Source organism: Semicossyphus pulcher, unplaced genomic scaffold (genome assembly GCF_022749685.1).
Source record: "Semicossyphus pulcher isolate SPU_LCO1_2020_fin unplaced genomic scaffold, fSemPul1.0.p SCAF_18, whole genome shotgun sequence".
Lineage (NCBI taxonomy): Eukaryota > Metazoa > Chordata > Actinopteri > Labriformes > Labridae > Semicossyphus > Semicossyphus pulcher.
In genome coordinates, this window is record NW_027211691.1 from 15,632,989 (window position 1) to 15,647,336 (window position 14,348).

Genomic DNA, 14,348 nt, shown 5'->3' on the forward strand with positions numbered 1-14,348 from the left:
TCACTGCCGCTAAAACACACACGCTGGGCTTTTTTTTTTAATTTTGAAAGCCACGCGACCGGAGGCGCGCGTGCGTGCGTAGTCGAGACGTCATGTGTGCCCCTTTAAGTGATGAAGCTCAAATGAAGGTGACCAATTATTACAACTACGTTTGGTCATCTCAAAATAAAAAAAAAACTTTTTTTTGTGAAAACAATGCCACAACTAATGCGCGAGTTGTTCTACAGTCCCAAGGCTGTATTCCTCCGCGTGACCCTGAACTATGTCTGGGTCGTGCTTTGCTGCAAGTGACATTCGCATAAAAATAGTCTGTTGTTGGCCTCATAAAGCAATCAGATGGGATGACCAGTAAGACCTTCACAGTGCAAATTAGGTCACTCAGGGTATATGTGTGCAAAAATGTTTAGACTGACACACTTTAGTTGCTTTAGCATCGTGTGCGTCCATTTCTATCCCCATTAGATAAAAAGTAGTGCAGATTAAAAGTAATTCCCAGCCATTGTGCTTTTCTTTTAATCTTCTACATGTTTTTTTTAAAGATAAGATTAATAAACCCTGCAGGAGAGGCCCAGACCAAACAAATGAGCTCTGGATTAAACCAATTTAAAGTGTACCAAGGGAGGATGCTTTTTTCTCTCTGTGAAGCAGCTCCAACTTGCATGGAGTCCAATTTCATTTAAAATCTGGAGGAAATTCAACGGACATCTCTGTTGCACTTGTAATGCATTTGAATACATTATAAGCTTTTTTAATCACCTCGTCTGTCGGGAGGCAAATGGAGACCACACAGCTCTTGTTTCCAGATATTTTTATACTTAAAAGACACGTGCAAAAACCTCACTGAGAATCCATTATAAAGCCTCAACAAGCAGCAGGAGGTGTTTGGCCTGTTGGATGTAATCTCCACACGAAGCTGACAAACAGCCCAACCTGATCATTTTTCAACCAACAACCTGCAGTCAGTTTGTGTTTTAACTCATGTAAAAGTGTCCAAATGTCCTTGGTGCTCATTGGAAATTTAACCCATCCTTCTTCTCCACGCTGGCACCCATGTGGTGCAGAGCTGAATGACAATCTGAGCACACACACTGCAGCTGGCGTGAATCCATACATTCGAAAGTTGACTAAATTGACGGAGTGTGACATCCATAACAAATGCTGAATTTTGACTTTGGACGATATTACAGTGCTGTCTCCACTCATTTAAAACGTGTCCAATAAATCTGCCTTACAGTCCATTTATGCACATTATGCAACATTCAGGAAATCAATCTCAGTCGCTCCCACATGAATGGCAGCTGCTGGACGTGTGTCATCTTTTCTGGAGAGGCTTCTACTGCACTGGAGAGGTGATTTATGTTATGGAGCTAAACATGTGCAAAAAGTAAATGTGATTTTGAATGGAGGCTCCTCCAAACGCCTTTTTCATGGTCACTGCTTTGATGTATAAACCCACTGACTCAATGCAGAGATCACACACGCCTGCTTTGCTGTTGATGCAAACAGCCCTGATTAGACGGGAGGGAAAGGCGTAGAGTGAAGGTGATGTGAGATGTGCTTTCTCTCTGAATGACGGTTCTGTGGATCTTGTGGAGTTGGGCTCCTGACAGCTGCTCACAGAGCTGTTACTCACAGGATCCATACCTGTCTAGACCTATAGCGGTGTGAAGGTCAGGCCCGAGAGAGCACAACTGCAATAATGATAAAGGACAGTGGTGGGAAAAAATGGAAATGAACAATAGTCAGTTGGTTGAAAATTTGCTGCCATCTAGTGGCCGAGAGATGGAACTGCTTTCATCCCACATTTACAACAGCTGTGTCCCATATCAGGACAATGCATACTAATAAAGAGCCGGTTAAGAGTCTGCATGTACAATGGAAAGGTGACAGAATGATGGATAGTGAAAAAGTCTGTATGCATATTAATAACTGCCGATATGGATACGGAGGAGGTGCTCAAGCTGAAAAATAATTGCCAATGGAGGTGAAACAGCTCCAGGTACACCTAATGGAAAAGTGTTATTGTATCTTTGTCAATTATAATGGGAAGTGACATCATAAAGTCATAGTGTGATTTGCATCTGACAGCTGAAGTTGCAACTCCTGTTACTATACATGAGTTGATTACTTGAAGGTTGCTGTCTCCATGAAGTGTTATCCACTTCCCAGATATCCAGACAGTGTTACGTGTGTGACGTCCACGGTTGGCTCCGGTTGTAACTCTTGATTTTCCTCGCTGACGGTCGCTTTCCTTTTTAGACTGTTTGCTTCATCTGAGCGTCCAATTTGTTTCTTTTTGTTTGGATTTTCACTTATTTTTGAAGTTGTATCTGTAGTCATCCATCTTTTCTTTGTTTGTTCAGCCGTAGTAGATTACTGTTTACTCGCAACACTTGCAGAGGAAAAGCAGCCGCTTAGCTCCGCCTACCCTCTCTGGCAGAACAACCACTGCTGGCTGATGGAAAACGCGTCACTAACTGGGCGCCGCTTGTGATTTTTTTCCAGACACAGACACCCAGTCCGTAATTTTGCAAATGCAAAGGCCTTCATCAGTGGGCCACAGGCTCAATCACCACTGTGTTACCTCATTCGGCGATAGTGACTTTTTTCAGCACAATAAACTGAAAACAATAAGCCTTTAAAAGAAATTGAAACAGCAAGTATGTCCCGATTCCAACAGCTGAGTATAGTGTGTACAGTCAAAAAGTCAGATTCAAGCCTTTTTAGTCTTCATGTACACTGAGTGACAAAAAAAATGGTGAACCAAAAAAGTTTGGATGTTGTTTGTGCACATCAAGGAAGGCAAAAATAACCCCTTTAAAACCCCCTAGAAAAAAACATTTTACTTCCTTTTGTGAAGTTTAATTAGAAGTTCTTTTATAAGTAATGTTTTGGACAGATTCTTCCATATGACTCCAGAGGCTGCAGCGTTGGCTATTATCCCTGAATATTTCAGACTTTCAGACATGCTGAATATTCACTTGGTTATGTATAACTGGACTTTAGCTCCGCAGGGAGGGAGGACTTTCCTCGGGAGAATAGCATGAAAGATAAAGGCAAGTTCAGAAAAGAAAATGAGAAATACTGTTTTGGGCCCAAAAAGCAAGCTCTACTCATAAGTCATAATGATTTGCCCTTTAAAAAATTGGTTCTCTCTCTCTCTTTCTGTCTACATACTGTGACCATCTATACTGCAGCTTAAAGGAGAAATTCTCCCCTGGAAAAAGCTGCTGTCAGTCAAAGCTGGTGTTCTCTATAATCAATAGAAGCAATAATATTTGAAATTGGGGCCATAGCTGTGGAGAAAGTTGTACAAACAGCTCGTGGTTTCGCCCATTCTACAATCCTACAATACCCAGCGTGCATTGCGCCCCTCCCTCTGAAAGGAACGGCCCAGAGAGAGGCGCTGGAGTGTCTTACTACCGTTTTCGCTGCAGGCAATGGCTCAGAGCGGTACAGAATCTGAAATACAACGAGAATATACCGGTTGATCATCTAAAAAGTCTTCAGGTCCGCAGTCTACATTTCATATAGCAAGCTCCCTGGCCTCCGCCAGATGACTTGTTTTATGTAGTCTGGCAGAGGTTTTCCAAGGCCCATTGGAGAAGCGGATAGCGTCCTCCAAAGACACAGAGTCAAATTGCCTTTTTTTCTACCATAATGGCATTAGCTCCCCACAATAGCATGATAGGACTGAGGTTGAAAATCGGCAAACTGGCCCTTTAAAAAAACGTTCACAAAAGTGTGTGTTGTGTGTACTTTGAATGTCTACAAAGACACAGCCAGATGTGAAACAAAATGTTTATTCTATTTCATCAAACATTTTAAAATGATCAGTATGGCATAAATCATGACTTTACAGAAAGTTATTGTGGCAAAGCGGTGGTATTCTAATGGACAAAAACAGCTAAAATGGCTAAAATGTGTAACTAAATTCATATTCTGTTTTCGCTCTATTCCTTTTTTTACCTGATTTATTCATTTTCCTTCTTGCTCTGCCCACTCAATGAACCCTCCTTTATAATGTCTCACCCTGAGAAAACAAGCACAAAGAGAAAAAGCTCAGCCTCTTGTCGCTGTTGTTTGCTTTTCTACTAAAAGGTCATCCAGTGTTCAGCAAAAAAAAGCAGCATCCGAGGACATTGTCCTCTGGTTAGACCTCTGGGACTGTTTAATAATTAAATAACAACACATGAAACATTTCCATTGAGTAGTTTAGCAGGTTACAACATGATTCATATTTAATTTTAGTTAGAATTGGATTTAAAAACAGTAAATTCACTTTCATTTATTTGCTCTTTAGGTAATAACTGTCACCATCACCTTTAATGCATCATGTAATAAATGCAGTATTGGATGGATATGTTGCATGTGTTTAATCGCTCTTATTTACCTATTAAATCCTAGTCCTCGGGCGATGTTCAGCGCTGTGTTGCTCCTGTTGCCACTCCTGCAGTAAAACACCAAGTTGTCGTCTTCTTTCCCAGGAGCCTTCACTTCAAACTTCTGCTGAAAGAGCTCGGGGGACAGCTTCAGAGACTCCTCCAGGATGCCCACTAACAAGCACATGTGATATGAACATAAAAAAACATTGATAACAACTGTTTTCCCAGCTTTGTACATGTGTTCAAGACTTACGTGGGATGTTGACAGAATCTGCGATGCGTCCAGCCTGGTATTCATCGGGATTTCTCACATCGAACAGCTGAATGTCTCGACTGGACAGCATGGACTTCAGCTGCGAGTAGGTCACCACTGATGCTGAGAAACAGAAAGATTACAAACACTTTAATAACTCATCATTGGCAGCTATTAGCCCCTTCTGCTTCCTATAAACTCACCATCCATTGATTTAACAGTAACCTGAGTTATTTTAGCCGTTAGCGCTGGTCAATGATGCTGTTGCTGTGAGGACACCTCTCACTTAACAAAGCTCAACTATTTACGCACCATTGTCGCCCTTTTGAAACAAAAATGCCACAGTCGACCAAAACTCTGTGTTTCCAACAATCCCATCAGAAACACTGGATGCACATTCTTTGGTCCATTCAGGGTGACAATGTCGGCAGCAGTGATGGAAGAAGTACTTTGATAGTATACTTAAGTTGAGTATATAAAGTACTAACAAACAAAATGCAGGATCGCAGTTTTACATTGGCAAATCATAAAAGTTATATTTTTTAAGTGACCATGCACTCTTATTTTGGTAATAGTATTTAAGTGGAGTAATTTTTTTTTAGTAGTATTGTTACGGATAATTAATTATGCATTTATTAGTACACCGCTTAATTGTTGCAGCTGGTAAAGCTTGCACTAGTGTAATTTTTGCTCATTATATAGGCCATATTTTGTTTTATAAATCCTCAAACAAACATTAACTAATGTTATCGAATAAATGTACGGTAGTTAAAGTTACTGTGGGGAACTTCTGGTTTGTGTTGATTTTGGTTTGGCGCCCCCTGTGGACAAAGCCGTATCTTATATCTCTTTGCTGATTTTGTCCTGTACATGTAGGACAGCATGTCCTCTAGTCCCCACTATGAACGGCACTTTGCCGTTTCCATCATATTGTATTTTCTTCTGTTTTTTGTCTCTTCTACAAACCGCTGACACAAACAGCTGATCCGACAGCGTATGCTGCAGGCGTAGTAACACATATGTGTTGGGGTCCACACAAAATAGTGCCAAATAAAGAGGCGATCTTACGGAAAAGTGAAACACAGTGAAATATTCAAATATACCCTACAATCAATACCACCAATGATTTTTAGGTGGGATGTCCTTATAAGGGGACAAATTACGTGTGGAATTGACCCTATCTGCAGCGGCATATAGCCTAGCTTCCGTCTCCTGCAGTTTCTAAACACGGGGGGCCGTGCTGACCGGTATCCACTGTATGTAGTACACTTACTATTGATAAGTATCTCATACAACCCCACTTCAAACAATCCGAACTATCTCTTTAATCGCTTTGTCTGACACCTACCCCCCACCAGCAGTTTCAGACATTAAAAATAACTACAAATAATCAATCTTGTTGCTGATGGTCTCGTTTGCTTTTGTACATACAGAGGAATCAGAATTAATTTCAGTCTGTTTCACAACCAGTGAAAAACTCCTCACAGGAGCTTTAAGAAGCCTTGTTCAGTGGATGTAGCCTACTTAGCCACTTTACACTACTAGCTCTAGCAGTATTTGCACAGGCAGTCTCTCTGCCAAAACCTACAGTGATGAGGCTAAATTAAACAGCGTACAGCAAACAAACAGCAATTCAAAACGACACCTCACCACTAAAATGGGAATACAAGAAGCAAAATGAAAGAATTACTGGAATATAATGGGAATATAACAGGCCTTTGAAGTGATTCCTGATGGACAAAGACGAACGTTTCTTTCTTTTCTTTTTTTACCGTTATCAGATGCTTCTCCGCGAGCTGGACTTGATGTTGTAAACGTAGGAATAACAGCACCAACGGTCGGGTAGGACCTGCGGTTTACTTCAGCTACAACCTGACAGAAACTCCGAGACAGCACATAAGACAGCATGGTGAAGACAAGTGCACTGTGCAGACTGCTGATGAGAGACAGCATGCTTCAGGTCTGTTAACACATTAGCCTACCAGACGACTTTCTTCCTCTGTCAAACGAGGCATGTAACGCCATCTTTAGGTTGGAAACGTTACAGTTATCTGAGGTATGTTTTTTTATTAAGAGCAACTCTTGGTCAGGTGACAGGACACAAGTTACAAGACAGGATTAAAAATAAATATTAAAAGGCTTCAATCCTCTTCACTTTAAGGTACTTGTGTTATATGTGTTATATATTTTATAGTTCAGTTTATGTATTTTATTCTATATCTTTTTGTTTCTGCATGTTTGTTTTTCTGGTAAATATTTGTGTATGTAGGTCGTTTTTGACAGTACAACCAAGCCCAATCAAACTATTTCTTCGGCCACTTCTGTCAAATTATACGAGGCTATTCTACAGCAAACAAACAAACAAATTACCCAGTCCAAACTTGCTCTCCATCTGTTGCCAAACAGTGCCACACCCTTTTAAGGTGATTCAATAACAATGTAGAAACTTATGCTGATGAGGATCTGGAGTTACAGTATTTCTAAATCCTATTTTATCACACAAGCTGCCGTGAAGAAAATTCACGGCAGCCTGAGAGCAGCTCAATATGATCCATAGTTTTTCCAAAACCACTGTGGATTCATGCATTTTAGCTATCAGCTGGGATTGGAGTTGAGCAACAAACAAAATAACCTGAGGGCTTTCAAAAGTCAGTTTCTTATGCAATAAAACCCACAGACATTTGAATAATTTACCTCTTCCAAGTGTCAGATGCTACTCACAACTCTTATTTTATCTACAGAGCTCTTCTGTTTCTGCCTTAACACTCAACACTACACATAAGTAATAAAGCACATAATATGGCAGCTTCTTTCAAGACCAGACCAAACCTATATTTAAAAAATGCAGTATTCCCTGGTTGTGCAGTTTTGTTATTTCCCTCTACTGATTGAGGATCCATCAGATCAATAGAGTCGATGGGATCATTGCACCACTGTGAGTGAGTATATTTAGTGTGCGCGGCCTCATTATCACTGCTGAAATTTACTCAGCGCTTGTTAAAGCATCTTTCCCCTGACCTGCGAAGATCTACATCCCGATTTAACAGACAGAGCCACTTTTTTCTCTAGAGGGTCTAAGCCTAACTTGCCTTACTGGTGTTCATCAGGTACACTCGGAGCTAATACTGGACTTCAGGCCAGTGGTTTAAACTTTAACACAATAAGTCAGAGGGGTTGCAAATTAATCAGAGAAGAAGAAGAGGAAACAAGGAAGAGGAACAATATAGCATAGAGCCACACTAACCACTATCATGCAATAACCATGCTAGTTTAACGTTTACTATCTTAGTTTAGGCTTTAGCGTATTAGCATATGCTATCTGACACAAAGCACAGCTGAGGTAAGGTTTATTAAGTTTATTAATCTCATTTTTAAATTTTGTTTTCGTGTATTTTGTCAAAACCAACGTACAACCTGCAAATATTACTTCCTAAAAAAAATGGTTGGTTTCTATTTCCAAAGTGTGCAATGTTCTGTCTGTGTTGAAAGGGATTCTTTATAGGCTTCAGCAGGAACTTATCTGACATAAAAACCCAAAAGACAAGACAAGTTTCTGGATATAGACGAGGAGATATTCTATGTAAAAATGGGTAATCTACTAAACCTGGCACAGTTACATTTTTCCTGCTGCTGGAGGCCCATTTGTCCAGCAGATGTCCTCATTTGGTTTCCATAATTGTCTGCTGCAGTAGACATGTTTTCCTACAATTTTGCTGGGGGGAGTTAACTAGTCTCACCTGAACTAGAAAACCTGGTAACATGATGTTAAACTATGTGTGCATCAATATCTATGGGATAATGCCCAAAAATATGTATTATCAGGAAGGCCAGAACCGCCAAACTCGCATATTTAACTTTGATACTGGCCGATATGTATCTAGCACATTCATTTAGAGTTTAGAGTTTCACAATACTGTTTATTTTTGTGAGCTTTGTATCCATTAGCCTACACAGCAGAAACGATTGTTGAAAGAGGAAAGAAGAAAAAACGCTTATGAAGCTGTTTAGTTAGTGCATGACTCATCTTTAAGCCTCAGAATCCCCAAACATGGAACCCACAAGTGTTGCATTACTTCTTCTAGTCCAACATGTCTGTATGGGATGGATAAATCCTATCGCTGCCTATTCCTTAACTCGGTAGTCAGCTGTCCAAACACAGTCACGGCTTGGACTAGCCCACATTGTCTGTAAGGAGGGCGAAAGGTTAAGACTACTAAAAAATATGTTTTGAATTTGCTTTATGCTGTTTTAGAAATGTAATTGTAAATAATAAGTCTCTGACATATTCAATATTAAGAGTCTCTGCTCGTGTTTTAGTCGGTTTGTTACTTCGTTTAAAAAAGAACCCCCCCTACGCTGATGGTATAATCCTATGACGCTCCAAAACACAATGTCATATGATTTCCTGACTCAACTTGAACGCCTTACTGTAACAGACTCGATCGCTTTCGTTCGCTCTTTCGCAAATTTTCACCACAAAAAACTGTCACAATGCCTTTGTGTGGAGGGACTGGCCCTGTAAAGGAAGCAGATGAAGAAATACAGCAGTTGTGCAACAGCGTAAGTAAAAAAGAAAAATCGTTAAACACGTTAACTTCCATCTCTAAAAACTATTGGCGTTCAGTAAACGGGCCTGGTTCATCTTGTTTTGATATATCGCCTCTTTGTTTCTCAGGTAAAAGCACACGCAGAGGAAAAAGCAGAGACGACCTATGAAGTTTTCATAGCCAAGACCTACACGAGTCAGGTTGTGGCTGGGACCAACTACTTCATTAAGGTAATTATTATTTACAAGACAAAAACAGAACAGATATGGGAAATTTACAAAGCAGACTCATAACTGGCAACGACTTTTACGCGCGAAGACCAAGTGAAGTTTAAAGTGGCAGTAATAAATAATTGTTTTGTTTTTTAAACAAACAATAGATCAAGCATGTTTGAAATAGGTCTCTTGTGTTGAATTATCACCAGATGCAGTTCTGCTCATTTGTAGGAAGTAGTGATGGGAATCATAGGTCATTAAGGGAGGCCGACATGTTCCCTTCTGCTCCTAACTGTTCTTTTTTTGTCAATTTTTTCCTTCTTCTTTTAAGCTGCATCTTTTCATTCCCCCTTCCATCATGTGATTCCTAGTGAGCAGATGTTTTTAATAATACAGCTTTCTTTGTGCAATGGCAGTCATGACTCACAGCATGGAAGTGCATACAAACATCTCAGTCATGGTTTCCATCATTTTTGTTTTAATACTGAGAAGCACATTAACCAGGTTTCTATAACATAATTTTATGTCAACACTCAATGAAACCCTTGAAAAAATAAATCTTTAAATACTTGTTTTGAAGCTCTAAGTCTTTACTTTTTTCTCCTGTGCAGGTCAACGTGGGAGGAGACGATCATATCCACCTCTTTATTCACAAAAAACTCCCGTGTAATGGAGGAGACCATTCACTGGTGAAATTGCAGCTGTCCAAGACTGAGCATGACGCTATCGGGTACTTTTAGAGGGATCCCACATCAAACAGAGCACCAGTGCCAACAGGATGTAGTCTCATTATAAACAGTTACTACCATTTTATCCAAACTCCACGTTTAAAACATTGCTTTCTGCAGTTCTCCCTCCAAACATGTTAAAACAAACTGTTTACATACTGTAGATCATTAGTTTTAGAGTCTTAAATGGAACTATTTTGTAAGAGACAAATTAATAAATGATTTGTGATTGTGTTACATGTTGTCCTATTTTTAGAATAGCTGCACACAATGGCTGTACCTCTTCACCTGACAGCGAGCTTAAAAAGATGAATGCAATGAAGTCTGTTCATTCAGAATAGAGGAATCCATCTACCGTATGTGACACATGCAAACACCCTGACAGTTGGGTGTGTCTCATGACTAAGTGAACCTGCAAAACAATGTTTTTTCTGAAATGTTAAAGAAGCAGCTTAATGTGTCGGCATTGTTTAACCGTGTGTATGAAGCAGCTGCCGACCATTTACTGGAATTAAAAAAGAAAACATTTGTCACGAATGTTAGATGTTCACTATTTGACATATTTTTGAACTTCTTCAATTTTAGGCAGAAATTGTGCAATATTTCTTGTTATAAGGAGGATCATGTTTCCGCTCTCTGAAAATGTTGCTCTACATTTAATCAATATTGAGAAAGGTTTTACTTTTAATTAGTGGTGGCCTTAAAGCCCCTGGAAACCCAAATCCACAAAATCCTTCGCTCTATGCAATTTAAAGTCTTATGTACATACTTGTAAGCATGTTAAATGTTTTAGAAATGACTTATAATCCAAACTGGAGTTATTGCCATTCTTACTTTGTTAACTTCCCTGACGCTGGGGTTAAATTAGGCGTTGTCAGTGAAGATATTTATGTCGTCATAAATTTTCTCGAACCAATCTTGAAATAATCAACAGCAGTTGCCCCGCCCTCACAGGTGCAATAAAACTTCTGGGCTCGCGATCAATCCCTCTCTCTGAGTCTGAGCTAACTCGTGTCCACACACCTTGAACATCTCTGCACATACCTGTTGCAGTTACCTGCCTAACGATCGCCTTTTTTTCCCCTTCATGCCTGTGTGTGCTGTCCCCGGGTGCACATCCACCATCTGAGATGACAACGTGTCATTCTTTTATTTTGTAAATGCGGCGGACTTGGAGAAGCAGCAGTGTTTCCGCCACATACATTTAATGAATTGTTGCAGCCGCTGCTTCAGAAGTTGTAATTGAACGACTCTTTGGAGAAATCAACGATCGTCCATCCTCTCCTCATTGAGGAAGACCACTGAAACAGTGAACTCATGAAGTCTTGGCAACCACATAAACAACAGCGGAACCAGTTTACTTCCAACGGCAAAAGAGGGTCCGCTCCGCATCGCTGACATCGGCATACATACGTAGTTCTAATACGCAGTGTAAACAATCCACGTGACCATATCAGCTGTGCGCTCAGTATCAAACTTTCAGCTCCCTGGCGATCTCCCTCCAGCAAGCTGCACTTATACTGAATGAGGAGATATTGTCTGACTAACTCCGTACGTCCCTACTGTAAGTACATTGATTGTCGCGCTTTATAAGGCTTATAAAAGGAGATGTCATTTGGTAACGATCGATCGTTTAGATCGCTACGTCATTAATAACGTCCCTCGTGCACACGCGACTCACGTGCTGTGAGAACTGAATTGCTAAAGAGAAAATATGTAACTTTTGTGACTTAAACAGACTGCTGATGAAGACAGTCAACACAGCAGACAGAGAGACAGACAGAGGCGGGGGCGGGGGGGGTTGGGCGGGGCCAGTAGTGTTGCAGGGAGCAGAGGTGCAGGTGTGCTGGGGGACTGAAGCAAAGTGATCAGATTAAAGTAGTTTGTGAATTAAAACTTAATGAGGTGAGGAAGAAAGTACAATTAAAGTGTGGAAGTAAGAAATAACCATCTAGAAAGAGGGTAAGTTACATGTTATGTGCTTCTCACAGAAATCATTGATATATGAGATTAATTGAAATCAAATGATTACAAAGCCTGTAGTTAATTAGATTCATTTTTTAAATCACCTGACAGCAATAGTTTTGATATGATGTGCACATGCGCACATACCTGGGTGGTACAACAAACCCTCTACCCTGCTGCTGAAAGTCCTAGAGGAAACACTGCTTTCCTATGCGCCATTGTTGTGTTGACAGTTGCCATGAGAACTCGGACAGGCGGACCCTGGCAGGTGTCAATCAACACGGGAGCTGCCACGCCTACACAGTCCTTAGAAATTGTCCGCACAGCCAAACGAGCTGTTTTTCAAGAAGATTATCTAGTGGTTCTGAACGTTTATTTTCACTCAGATTTTTGTGGATGCTTTATGAAACACTCACAACTGATATCATATATGCATTTTTGCTATTTCAAACTGAGTTTCCAGGGGCTTTAAAGTACGAAAAGTGGGCTTTGTATTCATCCGCTTCCATCTCTGCACCAGCAGGATAAATCTGACCTGCCCCTCCCTTATTACCAGCACTGAGAGGCTCTTGGGCGATTTGCCAAGTGCATCAGAGATCAGCTCAAACTGCAGTTTTACTGTGTGACTCTCAGGCTTTAAATAAATGAGCATTGGAGTTTTTAGAAATTATTTTGAACCCACAAATAAGTGCGTAAAATATATTAACTGACAGAAAGTTAAGGGTCTATCTCCTTCAACTTAGCTGAGCCTTGTGACACATTCAACTGACATTTAACATTTTGACTTGTCGTAGCAGGAAATGAATTGTCATGAATGATGGCTCTGCTCCAAGAGGACTCCCTGTAACACAGCCAACATGTACGGTGCCAGTTCACTGCAACTGGCTCACTGAATGGAACCGTGTGTTTTTTGTTTAACCAAAGAAACCTGAGGTTTTCTTGCTGTAACAAGTCAAAGTTTCTGTTACTATGAGAATATTTAGTGTGAGAAAGATCTGTTACTCAGGCTTCGATGCAACAGCACCGGGCTCGACTCTGACCCTCGGCCATTTCCTGCATGTCATCCTATAGTGTATATCAATAATATGGGCAGTAAATATATTCAAACTTCTTTTGACTTCAGGAGCATCAGGCCTGGATATTTATTTTCTTTCTTGAAGTTAAGGTTTCTCCTTGAATTTATCCTCAAATGACCTAAAGGTCTTCAGTCGTCTACAAACCAGACTAAATCCTACGAGTTGGTTAGAAATGCTGAAACTGTTGAATGACTAACCACAGTTTTTTTTTCACAGACTTGAAGTGTCTCTGACAGCACAGCTGTAATAAGAGACACATCAGTCACAAAAGTCAGTTTCTTATCCAATAAAACCCACAGACATTTGAATAATTTACCTTTTCCAAGTGTCAAATGCTACTCACAACTCTTATTTTATCTACATAGCTCTTCTGTTTTTGCTTTAACACTCAACACTACACATTAGTAATAAAACACATAATATGGCAGCTTACTTTTTTCTCCCGTGCAGGTCAACGTGGGAGGAGACGATCATATCCACATCTGTATTTTCAAAAAACTCCTGTGTAATGGAGGAGACCATTCACTGGTGAAATTGCAGGTGTCCAAGACTGAGCATGACGCTATCGGGTACTTTTAAAGGGATCCCACATCAAACAGAGCACCAGTGCCAACAGGATGTAGTCTCATTTTAAACAGTTACTACCATTTTATCCAAACTCCATGTATAAAACATTGCTTTCTGCAGTTCTCCCTCCAAACATGTTAAAACAAACTGTTTAAAAACTGTAGATCATTAATTTTAGAGCCATAAATGGAACTATTTTGTACGAGACGAATTAATAAATGATTTGTGATTGTGTTACATGTTGTCCTATTTTTAGAATAGCTGCACACAATGGCTGTACCTCTTCACCTGACAGCGAGCTTAAAAAGATGAATGCAATGAAGTCTGTTCATTCAGAATAGCTGAATGAAGGAATCCATCTACCGTATGTGACACATGCAAACACCCTGACAGATGGGTGTGTCTCATGACTAAGTGAACCTGCAAAACAATGTTTTTTCTGAAATGTTAAAGAAGCAGCTTAATGTGTCAGCATTGTTTAACCGTGTGTATGAAGCAGCTGCCGACCATTTACTGGAATTAAAAAAGAAAACATTTGTCACGAAAGTTAGATGTTAACTATTTGACATATTTTTGAACTTCTTCAATTTTAGGCAGAAATGGTGCAATATT

The 14,348-nt window shown here is 40.1% G+C and overlaps 2 protein-coding genes across 4 annotated transcripts; one reads left to right on the forward strand and one right to left on the reverse strand.

The window, feature by feature from the left end:
- Positions 1–3,787: 3,787 nt before the first annotated feature.
- LOC138596093 (thiosulfate:glutathione sulfurtransferase) lies at positions 3,788–6,987 on the reverse strand. Its single transcript, XM_069667691.1, has 4 exons — positions 6,411–6,987; positions 4,639–4,761; positions 4,394–4,556; positions 3,788–4,033 (listed from the first exon to the last, which is right to left on the reverse strand). Exons 1-4 carry the CDS (start codon positions 6,589–6,591, stop codon positions 3,979–3,981), a joined length of 522 nt encoding a protein of 173 aa, XP_069523792.1. The 5' UTR covers positions 6,592–6,987; the 3' UTR covers positions 3,788–3,978.
- A 2,051-nt stretch (positions 6,988–9,038) lies between these two features.
- On the forward strand, positions 9,039–13,922 carry LOC138595866 (cystatin-B-like). 3 transcript variants are annotated; one of them, XM_069667348.1, is made up of 4 exons: positions 9,042–9,198; positions 9,314–9,415; positions 10,012–10,181; positions 10,212–10,362. In XM_069667348.1, exons 1-3 carry the CDS (start codon positions 9,130–9,132, stop codon positions 10,138–10,140), a joined length of 300 nt encoding a protein of 99 aa, XP_069523449.1. In that variant the 5' UTR covers positions 9,042–9,129; the 3' UTR covers positions 10,141–10,181; positions 10,212–10,362. The 3 variants fall into 3 exon arrangements, with proteins under 3 accessions (XP_069523450.1, XP_069523449.1, XP_069523448.1); XM_069667349.1 differs by lacking the exons at positions 10,012–10,181; positions 10,212–10,362 and adding an exon at positions 13,620–13,922 and having other exon boundaries at positions 9,039–9,198; XM_069667347.1 differs by having other exon boundaries at positions 10,012–10,362.
- The last annotated feature ends 426 nt before the right edge of the window (positions 13,923–14,348 follow it).